The sequence below is a fragment of the Lactuca sativa genome, chromosome 3, assembly GCF_002870075.4.
Source record: "Lactuca sativa cultivar Salinas chromosome 3, Lsat_Salinas_v11, whole genome shotgun sequence".
NCBI lineage: Eukaryota > Viridiplantae > Streptophyta > Magnoliopsida > Asterales > Asteraceae > Lactuca > Lactuca sativa.
In genome coordinates this window covers 110,144,715-110,166,591 of record NC_056625.2, presented here as the reverse complement: position 1 = coordinate 110,166,591, position 21,877 = coordinate 110,144,715, and the positions used below count along the sequence as shown (strand labels likewise).

General features: G+C 41.8%; 1 protein-coding gene across 1 annotated transcript; it reads left to right on the top strand.

Moving 5' to 3' along the window:
- The first annotated feature begins 6,664 nt into the window (after positions 1-6,664).
- LOC111889181 (dehydrin Xero 2) lies at positions 6,665-8,004 on the top strand. Its single transcript, XM_023885323.3, has one exon. The coding sequence runs from the start codon at positions 6,828-6,830 to the stop codon at positions 7,839-7,841; it is 1,014 nt and encodes a 337-aa protein (XP_023741091.1). The 5' UTR covers positions 6,665-6,827; the 3' UTR covers positions 7,842-8,004.
- The last annotated feature ends 13,873 nt before the right edge of the window (positions 8,005-21,877 follow it).

Sequence of the window (21,877 nt, the reverse complement as noted above, 5' to 3'; positions counted from 1 at the left end):
GTAGCATAAATAAATTAATAGAAATATAAGGAATACATACCAGCCACGACATCTGGAGCTGCAAGGGCATCCTCTGCTATCAACTAAAAGGCACTGGCTCTAGCCCTCGGTGCCTTGGCCTTCCCCTGTCGGCCATCGATGATACACAGAGTCGCTGGGGCGGGAGTCTGAACCACCCTGGATGCAAGCTATGGACAATCGACCTTCACGTGGCCCGTCTGATTGCAACTGAAACAAACTCGAAATCCCTTGGGGCATTCCCTAGTGAGATTCCCCTCCTTGCCATATAGGTATCAAGCTGACCCGGACCAACATGGTTCTCTACATGAACCTTGCTGCACTTCCATCAAGTGTGGCCCTTATGGCCTCCAGATCTCTGCTCAGCGGGCTTAGCCCACTTACTCGCTGGCTGTGACTACATTGGCCTCCTATCCCTACCTGGGCCCCCTCTCCTCTCGGGCCTGAGTCTGCAGCTCGATATCTCTCCTCTTAGCATTGGTCTGAAGCTCAACCAATGTCCTATATGTAGTGTTCCCCACAAACTCTTTGATATCCCTCCTGAGAACACCTAGATACCGGGCCACACGGGCCTGCTCACGGCAAAACAAATCGCTCTCATGGAACATCCTGGTGATCTCAGTCACCGTCTTTGTCTTTACTTGAGAGATAGGAACTCCTAGGATAAAATTTCCCCCTCAACTGCGGGCATAAACTCATCCCTAAACATTGCAATAAACCTCTCCCAAGTCACTGCAACATGCTCTGCAGGCGTGTAGTCAACAGTCACAAACTTCCACCAGTCCTTCGCTCCCAAGCAAAGCACGTTCAAAGCGAACTGAACTTGTAAATTTCTCCGGACATGAGCAGGTATAGAAGTATCCCTCGACATCATAGATCCATCTAATAGAGGCAATCGGATCCTGGTTCCCATCAAACTCGGGTGGCTTCGTGTTGGTAAACTCCCTGTACCACAACAAATCACCCCCCTGTGGTCTTGCAACATCAAGAGTTATGGTGACTGTGGTAGCAGCAACCTCAGAGAAAGCGGCATAATGCTCGTTAAAGGTCTTAATCTGCACAGTCTTGATAGACCCAAACCTCTCTAGAATAGCCTCTCGAATTGCAGCGGCCACCTCCACGACAATCATCCCAGGAATCTCACCATCACTGCTACTCGGCCTCTCAGGGTCGCTGGAGCTTGAACCTTGGGTAACCAGCATACTGAAATGCATAAGAAAATCATCAGCACAAGCTAAATACACACATACATGCATGCACACACACACACACACACACATATATATATATATATATATATATATATATATATATATATCGACTCTCACACCCATACATGCTCTCTAGTCCCTCGAGGTTATTTTCCGAGTCACGTAAGGATCTGGTGCATTCAGTAGTACGAGGCCAATCCTACCTTCCACACCAATCCATAGTCGTCTCGGGTCGCACCCTTGAGCTCCCAACAAATGTACCTCTGCATAACAGCTATGGACTCGCCTTACTGGTTCTGGAGAACCTCATCATATGTCAAGATACTAGTTCTAGATCGCTCCTATCAATTCTCTACCTCATGGAATCTCTGTTGCCCTCACCATTTGACTCGCATATGCCAATTGTACATAGTACAAGACTCAATCGACATTCGAATAAATTATCCTACCTTAAATCCACAACCAAACAAGGAACACGAAGAAAGGCCAAATCAGTCATTCTAAGGCTATAAAAGCCTAACTATGTACAACTATAAAGCATACGCCAAACAAATAATTAAGGCTGATTCGATCTCATAAGGAATGAATTCCTAGGCTAAGGCATCATTAATAAGGCAACCTTCAAACTGGTTCAGCAAGATTCCTTAGCCTACACCTAGCTAGCATGCAATCCTAATTTCTCATAATACCACATTTCTGCTCTACAATACTAAAAATAACAATAAGGTATTTTGGGCAACTACTGCTCGAGTGTTGGTCGATTTTAGACACTACTTCTTTGGATTTCCCTATTGTAAAAAGTATTCATTTCTTGTTAAGTTCTTAAAAATGTTTAAACCTTCAATTTGAGTTTGGATTCACCCAAAGGTTCATCCAAATCCCTCAAACCAGGGCTCTGATACCAAACTGTAACACCTTAAATTTTAGACCAAAATTTTCCAATTTTTTTAAAATTCCAAAACAGAGTTTTACAACCAGATCAAATGCAAATCATTTCAAAACACAAGTCTTATAGTTATTAGATTACAAAAGATCATGTCCCTATAATAAATTCCTAGTGTGTGTGTACAATTAAACCTTTGCCTTCCTGCGGCCCTACAAAGTACCTGTCACATACAAATCAACAACTGTAAGCATGAAGTTTAGTGAGTTCCTCAAGATACCGCATACAACACAACATAAAATAAACACCTATGGGTTATCAACAACCCTGAGACTATCAGCAATCCGGATGAGCAAACAACATGCTCGGGAAGTTATCCCCAACCCTCGGTTGGCTAGTAGCAACCTCATATATGAAATCCGCACATAATATAGCATCACATAACAGCTAGACCCAGCTGTTCATAACATTATAGTTATCCTACCACACACGTAAGAGTAAGTGAGGAGATTCACCTGATACTGACGACACAAAAACCTAGCACCCGAACTGTCGGATCTAGACTCCGCCTAGTTAACAAGATAATTAACCTTAATTAAATTTAAGGTCCAAATCACTCATGAGTCCAAAGTCCACAGTTAAACCCACTAAGGGAAAAAAGGACCATTTTGCCCCTCCTTAGGTCCAAAACCCTAAACTTTGACCAAAAGTCAAAGTCAGCAAAGGTCAATAGAAATTTAACACCCAACGAGTACGCTGGGCGTACTACTCCTAAAGCTAGGCGTACAGCTGAGCAAGTATGCGACAGGGAGCAGCTAGGCTTCGCTGCACTTAGCCAAGAGTACACATGACGTACTCCAGAGAATTCCAGATCCTTTACCAAACTTCTTAATCCATTAAGACATTCATCCCAATTTCAGATCTGACTAACTTTAAGCTTCTTATTCAATAAAGTCATGGGCTTTAAGCCTTTGCATGGCTATGTTAGGCTAAAAAATCATTTCAACTCTTTCAAACTACTTTACTCATGCATGGGACACAATGGAAGATCAAGCAATCATTTTATCCATCTAGATGCCCTAAAATGCATGAAAGGACAACCTAAACTCTTTGGAGAGTAACAAATTCATAAACGTCTAAACTTAAGGAATTAAACTCATAAATATTACACTAAAAGAGATCTAAGAGAATACTAGCCAAGGTACAAGCTTTATACATCTATATGATGCACAAAGGTGGGGAGTTTTTGGATCTCTAAGCTGGATGACACCTTATTCTTCTTCTTCTTCTTCTTCTTCTTCTTCTTCTTCTTCTTCTTCTTCTTCTTCTTCTTCTTCTTCATCTTCTTATTCTTTGATAACCTTCTTCTTATTCTTCTTCTTCTTCTTCTTCTTCTTCTTCTTCTTCCTCAAGGGTCAAGAACAACTCAAACTTGAAAAAACACACACTCAAGCTACACACACAAAATTAGGCTTTTAGAGAGGGTTGGAGGATGGTAAGGGTGGCTAGAAATGAGTCCATAATGTTCTTTATATATCAATCAATTAGATATTAGGGTTTTACATCTGAGCCTGGTACACCCAGCGTACTAGGTGGCCTCCAAGATCTGCATGGTGCGTGAGTACGCTGCACGTACTCATGCGTACGCCCCACGTACTGACTTTCCAACTTATCATACAAAGGGACTGATTTTAACTTAAAAGGAACCATTCATGAATAATAATTGTACCTTATGTCAGGATGTTACAATGCATCTCCAATGCATGAATCAAACTCTCAGTAGATTAAAAGAGGGAAAATGAGATCTAAACTCGTGCTTGGAGTCTCAAACTATACCAAAACTCAGATCCAAAGACTATATCTTAGAGAATGACTCAATGATCCATAAGTTTGCCAGCTTTATGGATCACATGCATGCAATCCATCATAATCATGCAAAAAGGAGCTTAAAACTTAAATCTACCATGCAAGAGGTAAAAGGGTCTGAGCTTTATGACTTACAATGGTCCAAAAGCCTAATAAGAAGGTAGGGTAGAAGCTAGAATGCCAATAGGTTGATCCACCAAGATCCTCTTCCCCTTCAAGGAGTCAAAAACCACCAAAGCACGCTTCAAAGATCACAAAAATGGCTTAGGAGTTTAAGTGGTTCGAGATTAGGGTTCCAAGAGGCAAAATAGTGAGGGATGCTAAGGATGGGAACCCTAGCCCTCTCATTCCATTAAATATTCGAAATATTAGTGTTTTGGTAATCATCCCATTCTCACATTGTAAGTATTTAAAGTCTCACGTCGTGAGGCTCAAAAACACGAGTCAACTAGTTAATGGTCACTCATGACATGACCACCATGTCTCACGTCGTGACCCTCATCCAAAAGTTTTAATTCAATAAATAAGTACCTCCAAGATTCGGGTGTTACAAATAGGATTTGCGTCTAATAAGAAATCCCAAAATGAGTTTAAATATGCTTAAATATGAAGGAAACTCTAAAAGATTATGGGCTTGGGCTGTAGTAATGCTCACGTCATGAGCACTCTATGTCTTACGTCGTGAGACCAGTCTCACATAACAATTCATCTTAGCCCACTCACCCAGAGAACCTCCAATCTCACATCCTGAGGTTTCTTTTCTTCGAAAATTCAACCTTTTGACTCCTCAAAACCCTAATTCGATTCCTCCTAGAAGACAAGTATTACATCTTAAGACACCCTGATTCTCGAGTACTTGAAATATGTATTGTACTAATGTGAATATTCAATCTTCATGATATTTTCATATATGCATGAGTTTGTATTTGTGTTTGTTTTTAGTTAATTAAGGATTACGCTAAAGGGGGGGGGGGTGTTATCAACATGTTTTAGTTTAGTTGTTATTACTATTGAGATAAGTTGAATTCTATTTCACTCACTACGATTAGAGGTGTATGATGCACACTCGGAGTGATTAAAATGAGTTCGGGATACAGGGTTCAAGGGCAACTCCCCCAGGTACCGGGTTCAAGAGGTAGAGCCGTTGGCAGTGGTTCCCGTTAAAACTCACTTGATGACATCATGATGATGCATGTGTTAGTTATGTCCACTAACTACATGTTTTGGTGCCAAATTTGCATGTAACCACTATTAACTACTTTTCCCTCTTATATAAGAAGAACATTTTTTATGTTGCAAAAAAAAAGGGTTACAAAGATACACGCGAAAATTTGTTCATTAAGTTTTGATCTATCTCTCAAGAACACGTCAAGCAAAGATATTAGGTGTTTCTCTGTTCGAATTAGGAATGTAATTTGAATTGGTTTATTCTTGAATTATTTCACTTTTGAATTCATGTACCCCATATAAAAAGGACGAATTACAAATTTAGGAAAGTGTACAAAACTCCATACATGAATCTATTCAAGTAATATATATTATTATTCTGATTTCTCTAATTTTCTAACAGTTCCTACACATTTCCGTTCGGTAAGTTATAGTTTTTTCTACGTGCTGGAAACCCTTTGAAAGTTTCTATCCTACACATTTCCGTTCGGTAAGTTATAGTTTTTTCTAAGTGCTGGAAACCCTTTGAAAGTTTCTACACATATCACAAGGACTTCCAACAAACAAAATTGTTTTTTTTTTTTTTTTTTAGTTTTCCAAGGTTCAAACGTCTTATTTTTTATTCATATTTTTAACAAATTCACTATACATGAATTACATTTAATTTCACCAAATTATACGCTTATTTAGGGACCCGTGAATTCTGTAGTTTGGTAAATAAATAATTCATACACGTCTTCTAGATGAAATCCAAGATCGATATAATAGATTGATAGTTTCTAAATGTTACACGAAAAGGTAAATTATATTCATCTAGTTCGGCGTTTTCAAGTTTGGTAAAAGTGTTTCCTCGTGTACGTGCTATATAGTTCTGAAAAACAGTATTTCTAATTTACTTCGACACCCCCTTCTATTTTGTTCATGAAAAAACATCAATAGATAACCGAGGAAAAGCTTGTATACTACATTCAATTTTACAAAAAAATTATAGGAAATAAGAAGGCATCATTAAGAAGAAAGTCAGGGGAAGGAGGAAAGTAATAAAAGAAGTTACACTTCATATGTTTATTTAATGTAACCTTTAAAATATTTATTCAAGGATGTATTTTTTATTTAATATTGGTTTTATTAAATAAAAAAAATAAGAATGGTGGAATGATCGAGTATTTTTATTAGTGATGAAGCGGTATGATTTGAGGCTAATATCACAATATTTTATTTTTGGTGTGGTGGCCAGGGAAATAACTATAACCAGTATAATAAACAAGACTTACCGACACGAAATATGTCGACGAACCAAATCTTGTCGACATGGCCTGACTTCACAAGTTGACCCTTATGACTTATCTGTAATCTATAATCTTATAATATAATATATAATATATAATATAATATATGTAGGTTTAAAATCCTTCCGTTTTCTGAATTTATTAAAAAAGACGTGTCCATCTTCTGATGGAACAGCTTTTTAAGTGGGTTTAGTATAATGCTGACAACATGTGGTTCTCTCGTATACCATGCATCTTCATTTCACCGCGTATATCAGCTTTTCATCGTCTCACTTTACTCTATATAAAGCCCCCCAAATGTCATAATATAAAACACAAGAAAATCACAAACGAAACAAGTGTTCAATTCCACGTTTTCAAGCTTCTTCTATAACTTATCGAGTGAAAAGAAATATGGCACATTTCGGAGGAGATCATAAAGACGGAAGAGAAGGTCGGCAAACAGATGAGTACGGAAACCCACTTCACTCTAGCACCCCTTTTACGGGTATGGGAATGGGCATTGGCACCGAAACTGGGACAGGCTACGATCAACATAGAGAAGAAGGCCAAGAAAAGAAAGGGGTGATAGAGAAGATCAAAGAAAAGTTTCCCGGTGGTCACAGCACGGAGGAGCATCAAAGGGTGTCCTCAACGACAGGCGGCGTTAGTGGCGGTGGTTATGGGGAAGGAGGGGAAACCCACGAAAAGAAAGGGCTGATGGAGAAGATCAAAGAAAAGCTTCCCGGTGGTCACAACAATGATGAGCATCAAAGGGTGTCCGCAACGACAGGCGGCGTTGGTGACAATTATTTGGAAGGAGGGGAAACCCATGAGCAGAAAGGGGTGACAGAGAAGATCAAAGAAAAGCTTCCTGGTGGTTACAGTACCGACGAGCATCAAAGAGTGTCCACATCAACGATATACGGCGTTGGTGGTGGTGGTAATACATATGGGGAAGGAGGGGAAACCCACGAGAACAAAGGCATGATGGAGAAGATCAAAGAAAGGCTTCCCGGTGATCACAATACGGACGAGCATCAAAGGGTGCCCACAACAACGGTGAGTAGCATTGATGGCGGTTATGTGGAAGGAGGGGAAACCCACGAGAAGAAAGGGGTTATGGAGAAGATTAAAGATAAGCTTCCTGGTGGTAACATCTCTGAGCATCAAACAGTGTCCTCAACAACGACAAGAGGCGTTGGTGGTGGTGGTTATGGGGAAAGAGGGGAAACCTACGAGAAGAAAGGGGTGATGGAGAAGATCAAAGAAAAGCTTCCCGGTGGTGACAACACGGACGAGCATCAAGGGGTGTCAACAACAACATCTGGCGGCATTGGTGGTGGTGGTTATGGGGAAGGAGGAGAAACCCATGAGAAGAAAGGGGTGATGGAGAAGATCAAAGAGAAGCTTCCTGGACATCATTAGATCCTACGGTATCTTTGTGAGGATGCATATGTGTATACAAAATAATATTCTGGTATTGATGTCGTTTGTCATGTATGTTGTTGATGGGTCACAAGCCATGTGGGATTGAGTGTTGTAATGTGTGTTTTTTCGTATGAAATTTGATTTACTTTTATTTTGTTTATTGAATATACTTTGGTTTTCTAGAGATTATAATTAACATTAGTACAAAACGTATTTAACACTATGACGAGTTTTATTTAAATTGGTGTGATTATAAACTGGATTATTAAACCGCTGAAAACTCTTTTCGCATCAATAAGCCAGGGAGCCGCACCATTTAAAGAATTTGTTAATATGGTTTTCATAAACCTGCATTAAGAACCACACCATTTATATAATTTGTTGGTAGAGTTTCCATATGACTACATTAAAAATGCATTTATTGTTGTGCTTGTCCAAGATCAAACCATTAAACATTGTTACTTGGTGTGAAGGTTATAAATCACACCATTATAACATCATTTTTGAATGTGGTTTCCGTATAACCACATTAAAATTACATCTATTGGTGCATTTGTCTAAAACGCACCATTAAATTGTAACACCCATAAAATTTGAGCCAAATTTAAAACATTTTTAAATTGATCCAAACCATTAAATTCATACATCTTGTTTTCAAATAGTTTAAACATCAGAGTATTTCCTCAGAACCATATCACATAAATCATAAAACATGAGGAGCGGTACGATCACGCCTTCGCTTTGCCACAGTCTCCTGAAGTACCTGAAACAAAACACTGAAGTGTAAGCCCGAAAACTTTGTGAGTTACCCCCAAAATACCAACCACATATAACCATACTCATATCGTATCACAATACAGAGAACATCCATGCACATCAAGTCTACTGTATGACTGGTCCGCCCGCATCGGGCCTTTAGTCTATCTGGTCCACCCTCCGAGTCTAGCCATGTACATCGAGTCTACAGTGTGATTGGTCCGTACGCACCAGGCCTACAATCCACCTGGTCCACTCTCTGAGTCTACAGTGTGACTGGTCCGCCCACACCGAGCCTTCAGTCGGTCTGGTCCACTCACCGAGCCTCGGTATGTCTGGTCTGCCCTCTTGGGGCCTTCAGCCTATCCGGACCGCTCGCTGGGCCTTCGGGATATCCGGTCAGCCCTGGGTAAGTTAGCCTACAACACAAAGCAGGACCCGCCTCAACCCAACCCCCGTCAAACAACCATGTGCACATAAAACAATTAATCACGTAACAAATCTTTAACCAGACAAACAGTCTAACAGATCACATAGCATATCAACATCCTAACCAGGATTCCGACCTAACCGGTTACTAGCATAACATTACCCTATATACCGGGTACCGACCTTAATCAGGTCACTAACATGATACCATCATAAATACCATGATGCAGATCTAGCAAGCAATAACATAACAAAAATACCCAGATTTCCATTCGATAAAGGGCCTGCCTTGGTGCCGTAGACCCTATCGATAAAGTAAGGATAACTCACCTAAAATTTTCGACTGCAAAGATAAGACCAAGCTGCTCCGACCACCAACATGATCTTCACCACAGAACACTACCAAATAACCAATTCCATAAATACCAATATTACCAAAATACTTTGGAAGTCAAACTGGTCAACTCTTGGTCAAAGTCAAAGTCCTCAGACAAAGTCAACCTTCCTGGTTGACTCTACTCGCCAAGTCAACTCGTCGACTCGCCGAGTTCCCATACCTAGAAAACTCTCATAGCACAACCTAACTCGTTGAGTCGCCCCAAGATTCGCCGAGTCCAACGATCTCTGACTCCCATCCTGTCCAACTCACTGAGTCGCCAACCGACTCACTAATCCAAAGCTTTAACCCAACAGAGATTGGGTTCTGTGACCACACTCGCCGAGTCCAAGAACAGACTCGCCGAGTCCAAGGCAATGTTCAACAGACTCGTCGAGTTGTTCTTTCAACTCGCCGAGTCCATGCACATGTTCATACAACTCGTCGAGTACACCCATGTGACTCGTCGAGTCCCTCTAGTTCTCAATCCATTCAGAGGTTTTACGAGCCATGCAGGGCTCCAATCCATAGATCCACCCTTCTACCATCTGTCCCTCACATAAAGTTGCAAACTTTATGTGAAACCAAGGAGATATTGGCCAAAAACACAGAAAGGCTAGGGTTAAAGACTAGGGGGCCTCACCAAAAACTCTTAGACAGGAGCTTTATGACATTTTGGACCACCACAAGCCTAGATCTGAAGTAGCAACCTCAGATCTAAGCTTCTAACTCAAAATAGCTCTCAATCATACCAAAAATGCCCTAAATCTCAAATGATAATAGATCTAGAGACAAAAGAGCCCAAGCAACAGATTATTACCTCCAATATATGCTCCAACATAAGTAGATCCCAGATCTACACCACTCCTTTGCAGCATGCCTCTTGATCTCCAAGCCCGTTTCCAAGATTTTCTCCTCCAAAGCTCTATTCTCTCTATTAATGGAGGCTCACTCGATTCTAGGGTTTTTGGATCTCAAAAGGGTAGCAAAGAGGCTGAGGGTGGGTTATAATGTGCTTTATATAGGGCATAACCCCCAGGATTAGGGTTTTCTCTCTTCTGCACCTACTCGTCGAGTCCAAGTCGCCGAGTCGAAGAGTTGTCCACTTAAATCCACGACAAATCCCGCTCTGTCACACCCCAAAACCGATAACGACGTAATACGTTTCGGGGTGGAGGATGTCATGTACAGTATCATCACAATTGCATAATAGTAAAAACAAGAAACATACAACCATTTCATTTACATAGTGAGTTTAATTACAAGTGTGTTCTGTATAGTTTCAATAGACACCAAAAGTATAAAAAAAATAAGAGATGGATCTTGTATGCTCCATCTTCTCCAAAATGTTGCACCTGTACCTGTCTATCTTTGACCTGAGTATACAAGTTATTATGAAAATGAGTATCAGCATAAAGCTGGTGAGTTCATAAGAATTTAGTGTGGTTAATGTATAAAATGTATTAGAACATATAGTGTGAAAAGCTGCATGTACATTTATAATTAGTAGAAAACTCTAGAAAATCCTATATTTTCAAGAAAATACATCGTAAGTGAAAAACTCTAAGTTGCATGTAAGTTTTATCATTGAAAACTGTTTGTTGTGAAAGTGTGGTACTAAATCTCCAGTATGTAGTGTAGATAGAAGAAAAGTTATGCCTGTGAGTAGTGATAGTGGTGCGAACTTCCATTAGCAATAGATACTTATTTACTTCGAGATATTAACTGCGACTCTAGTCTTAGTATTTTAGTGTGGATATAGTGTATTCCTTTTATGTGACCAATAGTGTGAGTAATAGAGGATCCCATGACCTTCCCGGTCATACACATTGTAGTGAAGCAGTGCCATCCCTGGGCCTGCTCGGCTCGGACTGAAGTTAACAGTCGGGATCTAATAATGTCTGCCCCGTATAGATCTATACATGTAGCGTCGCCTTCCTTCCGGAAAGCTCTGGTCACAGTATGTAGTGCGTAGAGTATCTTGTAGAGAGTTAGTGTGTTATCTTCCGGATTAGTGCTTTCTCTTGTAATATAGTGTAGTAGTCTTTTATGTAGTTCATAGTGTATTCTCTTATTCGTGTATCGTTTTGTAATAGTATGAATTATAGTATGTATAGTAGTAGTGGTAACAAGTAGTAGTGACCTTAACTATACCTATTATAGTTAACTTAGTGTGTATGGTTCTTGGCAATTAAGTAATATAGGCATCGAATAAGATGAAAATGCTCGTATTTAACACCAATATACATGATATATAACTAAGAAATCAACGACAGTCGGACGGATAATAAATACCCTAAGCCCACATCAAACAAGAACAGGAAATAAGGCGAGCTATCGGTCCTAAGTCCTTCAAGTCTTACTTATATAAATATATTAGTGTAGATACATTTTATAAGAAAGGTAATTTAATAAAATCTTGACCAAAGAAAGCATTTAGAAAATAGTTTATTTTTCCAAAGTAGTTTTGAAAGCGTAAAGTTCTTTTATAAAGTATAGTGATAAATCACATGTGATTTGTACTATGAATTGTAAATCACATGTGATTGATTTCCATATATTGTACATTTGACTTGTATCCCCCCCCCCCCCCCCCCCCCCCCGCTAAAACATGTAAAAATAGTTGAAAATGTTCATTAAGGGGTATGAACTCACAGTTTACTATAGGGTTCAAGTTTGCGATTCGTATACCTGCTGAGTGTCAACGGATGTTTTTGAACGCAAGCAACCCCTATTAATCATACGGTGACACATATATAAGTTAGAGTTAAGGTGTTTTGATGACTAAACATGAGGGGAAATCCTTCCTAAGGGCATGGAATTACTAAGACTAAGTGTCCCATGTTCTATACCCAATGATCTATGAAAGTTTAAGGCCAAATATAAGTATTAGGGTGTGTGTATGGCCATAAAGGTGAGTGTGCGGCTGGGGTATGCGGCCAGACTTGTGAGTGAGGCTGCACACTAGAGTGTGCGGCCGTACAGGGTGTGTGTGCGGCCATACACATGGGTGTGCAGCCGTACACTCCTTGTTCGAGTCCCATGTGTCGATTTTGCGGCCTTACTCTCACTTTGGAGGGTATTATGAGTGTGTGCGTCCACCTGATGAAGGTGTGCGGCCACACTCCTTCATAGGATGAAGACATGAAGAACATTACGAGTTTGTGGCTTGGATTCAAGTGTTTCACCTCTATGATGGTGTTCCTCACGTTTTGGGAGTCTTCTAGGTGTTCTTGGGTGGTTTTCTAGAGAGAGAAAGGATGCAGCCAAAAGTGAATGGAAGGGGGTCCTCTACTTTATATAGGGTTGAGTGTGAGGCTGGAGGGGTTTGCTGCTGGGTGTGCGGCTGGCTTGGCCGTACACACCTCTCTTGGTGTGTTTGGCTGGATTTTGCGATGCAGCACCCTTCCTAATCTTTCCTAAGGTCCATGTCTATGATATATTAAGCCTAAAACACTAGCGCGGGCTCAACATACTATTAAAAGATGCTAAATTCAAGTGAATTTTGGATATATGGATGGATTGCTCAGTGTAAAAGTATCAGGTTGTCACATCCTCCCCCCGTTAACGGAATTTCGTCCCGAAATATAGTTCAAGCAACTAAGCTATTACATATTAACTAAGAAAAAAGATGAGGATATTTATTTTTCATTTGATCCTCGCGCTCCCAAGTGAACTTCGGCCCTCGCTTAGCATTCCAACGAACCTTTGCAATTGGGATGCGACTCTGCTTCGTTCACTTGACTTCTCGATCCATAACCTCAGCAGGCTCTTCCACGAAGTTGAGGCTCTCATTGACCTCGATCTCGTCAAGTGGAATCACTAGAGTCTCGTCGGACAGGCATTTCTTCAGGTTTGAGATATGGAAGGTAGGATGTATGTTACTTAGCTCGTGGGGTAGGTTGAGTTTGTAAGATACAGGGCCGATTCTAGCGAGAATCTCAAAAGGCCCTATGTACCTTGCGTTCAGCTTTCCATACTTTCCGAAGCATATCGTGCCCTTCCAGGGCGAGACCTTCAAAAGGACTCGGTCTCCCACTTGGAATTCCAAGGGTTTTCTTCGCTTGTCTGCGTAACATTTCTGTCGATCCCTAGCGGCTTTTAATCGTTCGTGAATCTGTACAATCTTCTCGGTCGTCTCTCTGATAATCTCCGGACCCGTGAGAGCGCTGTCAGGAACTCGTCCTTGAGCTAACTGAGTGTCACCCACCTCAGCCCATCACAGAGGGGATCTTCACTTCCGGCCGTAGAGGGCTTCAAATGGAGCTACCTTGATGCTCGTGTGGTAACTGTTATTGTAAGAAAACTCTACAAGAGGTAGATGGGCATCCCATGCCTTACCAAAGTCGATCACACAGGCTCGCAGCATGTCCTCCAACGTTTGGATAGCCCTTTCACTTTGTCCGTCTGTCTGCGGATGGTAAGTTGTACTCATGTCCAATCTCGTCCCTAATGCGCTTTGCAGCGATTGCCAAAATCTCAAAGTAAACCTACTATCTCTATCAGAGATAATAGATATAGGGACGCCATGCAGCCGTACTATTTCCTTAATGTATGTTCTTGTGAGTTTCTCCATCTTGTCTGTTTCTTTAATGGGTAGGAAGTGTGCGGACTTGGTCAATCTGTCGACGATGACCCAAATGGTATCTAGCCCACCCGTTGTCTTGGGCAGCTTGGTTATGAAGTCCATTGTGATCCGCTCCCACTTCCATTCCGGTATCTCCGGTTGTTGGAGGAGTCCCGGCGGCTTCTGGTATTCGACCTTGACCTTCGTGCAAGTAAGGCACTTGCTCACGAAGGTAGCAATCTCTGCCTTCATGTTAGGCCACCAGTATAGCTTTTTTAGATCCAGATACATCTTATCCGAACCTGGGTGGACGGAGTATCGAGTGTTGTGTGCTTCCTTCATGACCAAATCTCTGAAACCTCCGTGGCGCGGAGTCCAAATTCGGTCCATGAGATAGTAGGCTCCGTCACCCTTGACCTCCAAACTCTTATCCATTCCACGCAGGGATTCTCCCATCACATTTTCAGGCTTTAAGGCTTCAAGTTGAGCCTCCTTGATTTGTGCGGATAGATGCGAATGGATAGTCATCGTTAATGACTTGGTTCTTCGACCAGAATACTCTTTCCTACTTAGGGCGTCTGCTACAACGTTGGCTTTCGCCAGGTGATATCGAATTTCGCAGTCGTAATCGTTGAGTAGCTCGACCCATCGGCGTTGTCTCATGTTGAGCTCTTTCTGGTTCAGTATGTATTGGAGGCTTTTATGATCGGTGTACACTATGCTCTTCGTGCCGTACAGGTAATGTCTCCAAATTTTTAGTGCGAAGACGACTGCTCCTAACTTGAGGTCGTGAGTAGTGTAGTTTACCTCATGTGCCTTTAGTTGTCTTGAGGCATAATGACCTTGCCTCGCTGCATCAAGACACAACCGAGCCCCTGATTCGATGCATCGCAGTATACAACAAAATCTTCTATTCCTTCGGGAAGGGATAATACTGGTGCGGTGCATAGGGCTCGCTTCAGGGTCTAGAATGCCTTCTCCTATTTCTCTTCCTAATCAAATGTTACGCCCTTCTGTGTTAACATGGTGAGAGGTTTCGCAATCCGAGAGAAGTTTTGGATGAATCTGCGGTAGTAGCCAGCGAGGCCTAGAAATTGATGAACTTATGTAGGCGTCTTCGGTGCTGACCAGTTCTCAATAGCTTTAATTTTGGAGGGATCCACGTGGATTCCGTCTTCACTACACGTGTCCTAAGAATTCAACTCTTTGGATCCAAAATTCGCACTTAGAGAACTTCGCATATAACTTCTCTTATCGTAGGGTTTCCAGGACTCGTCGTAAATGATCTCTGTGTTCTTCCTTGCTCCGAGAGTAGACGAGTATATCATCAATAAAGACGATGACGAACTGATCTAGATATGGACGACATACCCTATTCATCAAGTCCATGAATACCGCGGGTGCGTTAGTCAGTCCAAAGGGCATCACCACGAACTCGTAGTGCCCGTAGCGGGTACGGAAGGCTGTCTTCGGAACATCCTCCTCAAGCACTCATAACTGGTGATATCTGGACCTAAGATTGATCTTGAAAAAGTAACTCGCCCTTTGCAGTTGGTCGAACAGGTCGTCTATACGAGGAAGAGGGTAGCGGTTTTTGACCGTGAGTTTGTTGAGTTCCCTATAATCGATGCACATACGGAATGATCCGTCCTTCTTTTTCACGAATAAGACCGGGGCTCCCCAAGGTGAGAAGCTCGGTCTTATAAAGCCCTTGCTGAGCAGCTCGTTAAGTTGACCAGATAGTTCTTGCATCTCGGCGGGCGCTAAACGATAGGGCGACTTAGCTACAGGGGTAGCTCCTGGGACTAGGTCGATTCTGAACTCAACCGGGGATGTCTTTTAGATTTTTCGCTTTTTGGCTTGTGTCGAAGACGTGAGCAAGAAAGGCACGATATTCCTTACGCAAGTATTTCTGGGCCTGAATACTGGAGATGATACAAAGGCTCGTACCGGGTTTGTCTCCATAGATCAATAGAGTTTCGTGATTCAGAAGATTCAGGCGAATGGCTTTGTTGAAGCATAGGATATCGGCACGATAAAGACTCAACCAGTCCATACCAACAATGAAATCGAAACTCTTGATTGAGACTGGTATGAGGTCGATTGGGAATGATTGATCATCTAACGTGAAGGTACAACCTATGTAGATTTCATTAGAGCTTTCGGTCTTCCCGTTAGCCATTTCTACGACGAATGTTTCTTTTAGTGGTTGCGGGGATTGTTTGAGTAAGTGTTTAAAGTTTTGGTTTATGAAGCTTCTTTCTGCACCACTATCAAATAAGACACATGCATAACAGTTGTTGAGAAGAAAAGTACCCGTGACTACTGTGGGATCCGCCACTGCTTTATTGTGCCCAATAGCGAGTAGTCTCCCAGTTCCCCCCAGCATTCCCAGCCTTTAGACAGTTTTTCTTGAAATGACCAGCTTCACCGCAGCCATAACAAGTCTGGGTCACTCCCAAGCCAGAAACATGCGAGATAGGTTTGGGTGGGGCCCTACAAAATCGGACAGTATGGCTCTTCCGGCCGCAGTTGGAACACTGCAATTCACGGCAGGGGCCGTTGTGGTGGAAAGGGCACTTGGGACACTTGGGCATGTTCCCAACATAAGCTTTTGTCGGTGCAGGAGTGGATAGAGTGGTGGCAGCATGGACCGCCACAATTTGTTGATCCTTGGAGGAGGTTTCAGTTTTCTTGCCTTTCTTCTTATCCCAACGCTTTCTCTTTTTGCCAGCTGAATCGGGTGGTGCAGTGGCAGTTGTGGTTGCTGTTGCTGGAGTGGAAGAGACTTCATGATTGATTAGACTCTAGGCCAATTCTTTGGCGCTATCAAAAGTGGTAGGGCGTGAGGCTAGAACGTTTCCTTGATACGGTGGCATTAGACCCTAAATGTATCGTTCGATCTTCTTGCTTTCAGAAGGGATCATGTTGGGACACATAGTCGCCAAGTCACAAAACCTGGCCGTGTAAGCTGTTATGTCCGTCCCTTTCATCTTGAGGTTCCAGAGTTCCTCCTCAAGTTTCTGAATTTCGCCCCTAGGGCAGTACTCCCCTCTCATGAGGTCTTTCAGAGTGTCCCAGCCCATGGCATTGGCTGTTACCAAGGAGAGTGCACTGACATGGCTGTTCCACAATGCCAAGGCCCTGTTAGTGAGAGTGGCAGTAGCGAACTTGATTTTGCTCTCTTCTGGGCAAGGGCACATTTCAAAGACAGCTTCGGTTCTTTCAAACCACTGAGACAATGCTAGAATTCCTCCGGTACCATCGAAGAAAGTAGGTTTGTAGTTCATGAAGCCCTTATAAGTGCATCCCTGCACTCTTTGATGGACTTCACAAAATCTAGAGTTTCCACCGCTCGCATCACCATAGTTCATTTGAGCCATGGATGCTGTCACAGCTGCGGTCACAGCCGTTTGGAACAGCACTGGATCGAACTGTGGAGGAGGAGGTGGTGGAGGAGGGGTTTGAGTTGCTGATCTTCCTCTGTTTGGACGCTTTCGAGGAGTCATCTTTCACTGGAAGACCATAGAAATGATAGCAATAGTAAGAGTCTATTGCGAATATGCGTAGAGTGTTGCATGGATTAAATCATCATAATCCAAAGATCAGAATGAGAGTCATAGCAATAGAGTAGTTAACTGCCAATTTACTGGTATTAATGATGTAATACAAGCTCATGAAGAATGACCTAACAGTAGGTTTTACATCAAACCATAAGGAAAATGTTGGCAGTTTAGAGGTCTAGTTAGAGTACTTTTAAGCTTGGAATGTTTACAGACAAGTGATCTACGAAACATAGAGAGGGAAAGCTAGTCCTTTAAACAAAAGAGTGAGGTAACTAAACGTCTTCTACGGGTGACGGTTACTTGTTGGGCGAACCCTCAGATCCGCTAGTTGACGCATAACTTCCTGAAGGTGTCGCTCATGAGTCCTTCGGCATGCTCGGAGTTCCCTAACTTCGGCTCGGGATGCAGCTAGCTGTTGCTGTAGGGCCTCGTTGGTCCTCCTTGTCATGTCCATGGCTTCTTCAAGTTGGTGGATGCGAACAGTGTTGAGATTCGAGTTGGCATCCACTTCTACAACTCGACCAATGGCTGCTTGACCCTGATCGACATTCCTGGCAATCCTTCGGACCATGATGGGCAGAACTCGGTCCGCTGATCCTCCTTCGCTTATGTTGTAGAAGCTTTGGTCTCCATTGTAAGGCAAAGGTTGGCCCTACTCCTCGCTCCATCGGTTCAAGGATATTGCCCACAGGGGAGTGGGACCCTGAAATGTCGGACGGGGGTTGGGTTTCAGAGCTTCAGGAGGTAGGTTGTTAACTTCTGGCTCGGAGTCAGAGCTATCCGAAAAGCCTTCTGCTCGGTGATGATCTAGAGGGATCTGGTGATCATCATCCGACTCTTCGTCGAGCCATCCACCATTGCCCTTATTTGGGTAGTACGGATCGCCGGGAAGGTGGACACCAGCTATGATATCTATGCGAGAAAAGGGGAAAGGAAGATTAATAGACGTACTAACCTAAAATACTTATAAGATGATCGTCACGAGTTAGACCAATACTTGTATAATACATACTAATTACATGTGACCGGGGCATGATAGTCCGTCGAATAAGTGACCCTAACTGTAAATCCACAACCAAACAAGGAACAGGAGGTAAAGCAAAGATCACAGATTCTAAGTCTATAACGCCCTAATCACAGGTAACCGGAAAGTATCCATTTAGCAACTATTGCTCCACCAGTAACGACCTTTTTTAGTTTTCTTACATATGTATGTTTTAGCGGCACAGAATACTCCTATAGTATTCTTATTCTAACGTTATTGTGATAGTGTTGGTAAGTTTTAGACTTGTTGCAACACTACAACCAAACTTAGGCACATGCTAGTCACTCCCAGGAAAATGTAATTGATCAGGCTACATCCCCTCAGATGTGACTATATGTCTCTAAGCCCAATTCTGCTGTCCAACAATCTTAATACTTTTGTTCTGTTCTAGTGCGATACTGACTTCTGTGTTTTATAGAGGTGTGTGTATATATACTTAGTTAAATCTTCTAAATAGTTAACAGTATATATTCTTGGTCAGAGTGTTTTAGTCCCGAAGTGTTTATAGTTCGTACATTTTTTTATAGGTTGATATACTTGATTCACTATAAACAATGGCTCTGATACCAATCTGTCACACCCCAAAACCGATAACGGCAGAATACGTTTCGGGGTGGAGGACGTCCTGTACAGTATCATCACAATTGCATAATAGTAAAAACAAGAAACATACAACCATTTCATTTACATAGTGAGTTTAATTACAAGTGTGTTCTGTAAAGTTTCAATAGACACCAAAAGTATAACAAAAATAAGAGATGGATCTTGTATGCACCATCTTCTCCAAAATGTTGCACCTGTACCTGTCTATCTTTGACCTGAGGATACAAGTTATTTTGAAAACGAGTATCAGCATAAAGCTGGTGAGTTCATAAGAATTTAGTGTGGTTAATGTATAAAATGTATTAGAACATATAGTGTGAAAAGCTACATGTACATTTATAATTAGTAGAAAACTCTAGAAAATCCTATATTTTCCAGAAAATACATCGTAAGTGAAAAACTCTAAGTTGCATGTAAGTTTTATCATTGAAAACTGTTTGTTGTGAAAGTGTGGTACTAAATCTCCAGTATGTAGTGTAGATAGAAGAAAAGTTATGCCTATGAGTAGTGATAGTGGTGCGAACTTCCATTAGCAATAGATACTTATTTACTTCGAGATATTAACTGAGACTTTAGTCTTAGTATTTTAGTGTGGATACAGTGTATTCCTTTTATGTGACCAATAGTGTGAGTAATAGAGGATCCCATGACCTTCCCGGTCATACACAGTGTAGTGAAGTAGTGCCATCTCTGGGCCTGCTCGGCTCGGACTGAAGTTAACAGTCGGGATCTAATAGTGTCTGCCCCGTATAGATCTATACATGTAGCGTCACCTTCCTTCCGGAAAGCTCTGGTCACAGTATGTAGTGCGTAGAGTATCTTGTAGAGAGTTAGTGTGTTATCTTCCGGATTAGTGCTTTCTCTTGTAATATAGTGTAGTAGTCTTTTATGTAGCTCATAGTGTATTCTCTTATTCGTGTATCGTTTTGTAATAGTATGAATTAAAGTATGTATAGTAGTAGCGGTAACAAGTATTAGTGACCTTAACTATACCTATTATAGTTAACTTAGTGTGTATGGTTCTTGGCAATTAAGTAATATAGGCATCGAATGAGATGAAAATGCTCGTATTTAACACCAATATACATGATATATAACTAAGAAATCAACGACAGTCGGACGGATAACAAATACCCTAAGCCCACATCAAACAAGAACATGAAATCAGGCGAGCTATCGGTCCTAAGTCCTTCAAGCCTTACTTATATAAATATATTAGTGTAGATACATTTTATAAGAAAGGTAATTTAATAAAATCTTGACCAAAGAAAGCATTTAGAAAATAGTTTATTTTTCCAAAGTAATTTTGAAAGCGTAAAGTTCTTTTATAAAGTATAGTGATAAATCACATGTGATTTGTACTATGAATTGTAAGTCACATGTGATTGATTTCCATATATTGTACATTTGACTTGTATCCCCCCCATAAAACATGTAAAAAACAGTTGAAAAGGTTCATTAAGGGTTATCAACTCACAGTTTACTGTAGGGTTCAAGTTTGCGATTCGTATAGCTGCTGAGTGTCAACGGATGTTTTGAACGCAAGCAACCCCTATTGATCATACGGTGACACATATATAAGTTAGACTTAAGGTGCTTTCATGACTAAACATGAGGGGAAATCCTTCCTAAGGGCATGGAATTACTATGCCTAAGTGTTCCATGTTCTATACCCAATGATCTATGCAAGTTTAAGGCCAAATATGAGTATTAAGGTGTGTGTATGGCCATAAAGGTGAGTGTGCGGCTGGGGTATGCGACCAGACTTGTGAGTGAGGCTGCACACTAGAGTGTGCGGCCGTACAGGGTGTGTGTGCGGCCGTACATAGGGGTGTGCGGCCGTACACTCCTTGTTCGAGTCCCATGTGTCGATTTTGCGGCCTTACTCTCACTTTGGAGGGTATTATGAGTGTGTGCGGCCACCTGATGAAGGTGTGCAGCCGCACTCCTTCATAGGATGAAGAACATGAAGAACATTACGAGTTTGAGGCTTGGATTCAAGTGTTTCACCTCTATGATGGTGTTCTTCACGTTTTGGGAGTCTTCTAGGTGTACTTGGGTGGTTTTCTAGAGAGAGAAAGTATAGAGAGAGAAAGGATGCAGCCAAAAGTGAATGGAAGGGGGCCCTCTACTTTATATAGGGTTGAGTGTGACGCTGGAGGGGTTTGCTGCTGGGTGTGCGGCTGGCTTGGCCGCACACACCTCTCTTGGTGTGTTTGGCTGGATTTTGCGATGCAGCACCCTTCCTAATCTTTCCTAAGGTCCATGTCTATGATATATTAAGCCTAAAACACTAGCGCGGGCTCAACATACTATTAAAAGATGCTAAATTCAAGTGAATTTTGGATATATGGATGGATTGCTCAGTGTAAAAGTATCAGGTTGTCACACGCTCCGACTCGGCGAGTAAGCATGCCTACTCGTCGAGTCCCTTATTTTATTTACACATTAAACCCTTAAGCCATACTTCTGAAATTCAGGATGTTACAATTCTCCCCCACTTAAATTAGGCTTCATCCTCGAAGCCTGCGGCAACACTAACTTCCAGATGATACTCCCACAATAGATCCACTGATCTCAATCGACCCAGATTCCTTCAAACACTGCTATCGAATCCCTAAAATCCATCTCTTCCCTTGCAGGGTCCTAATAACCGCTTCAAGCCGGCCACTGACTTCCTTTCTCTAATAA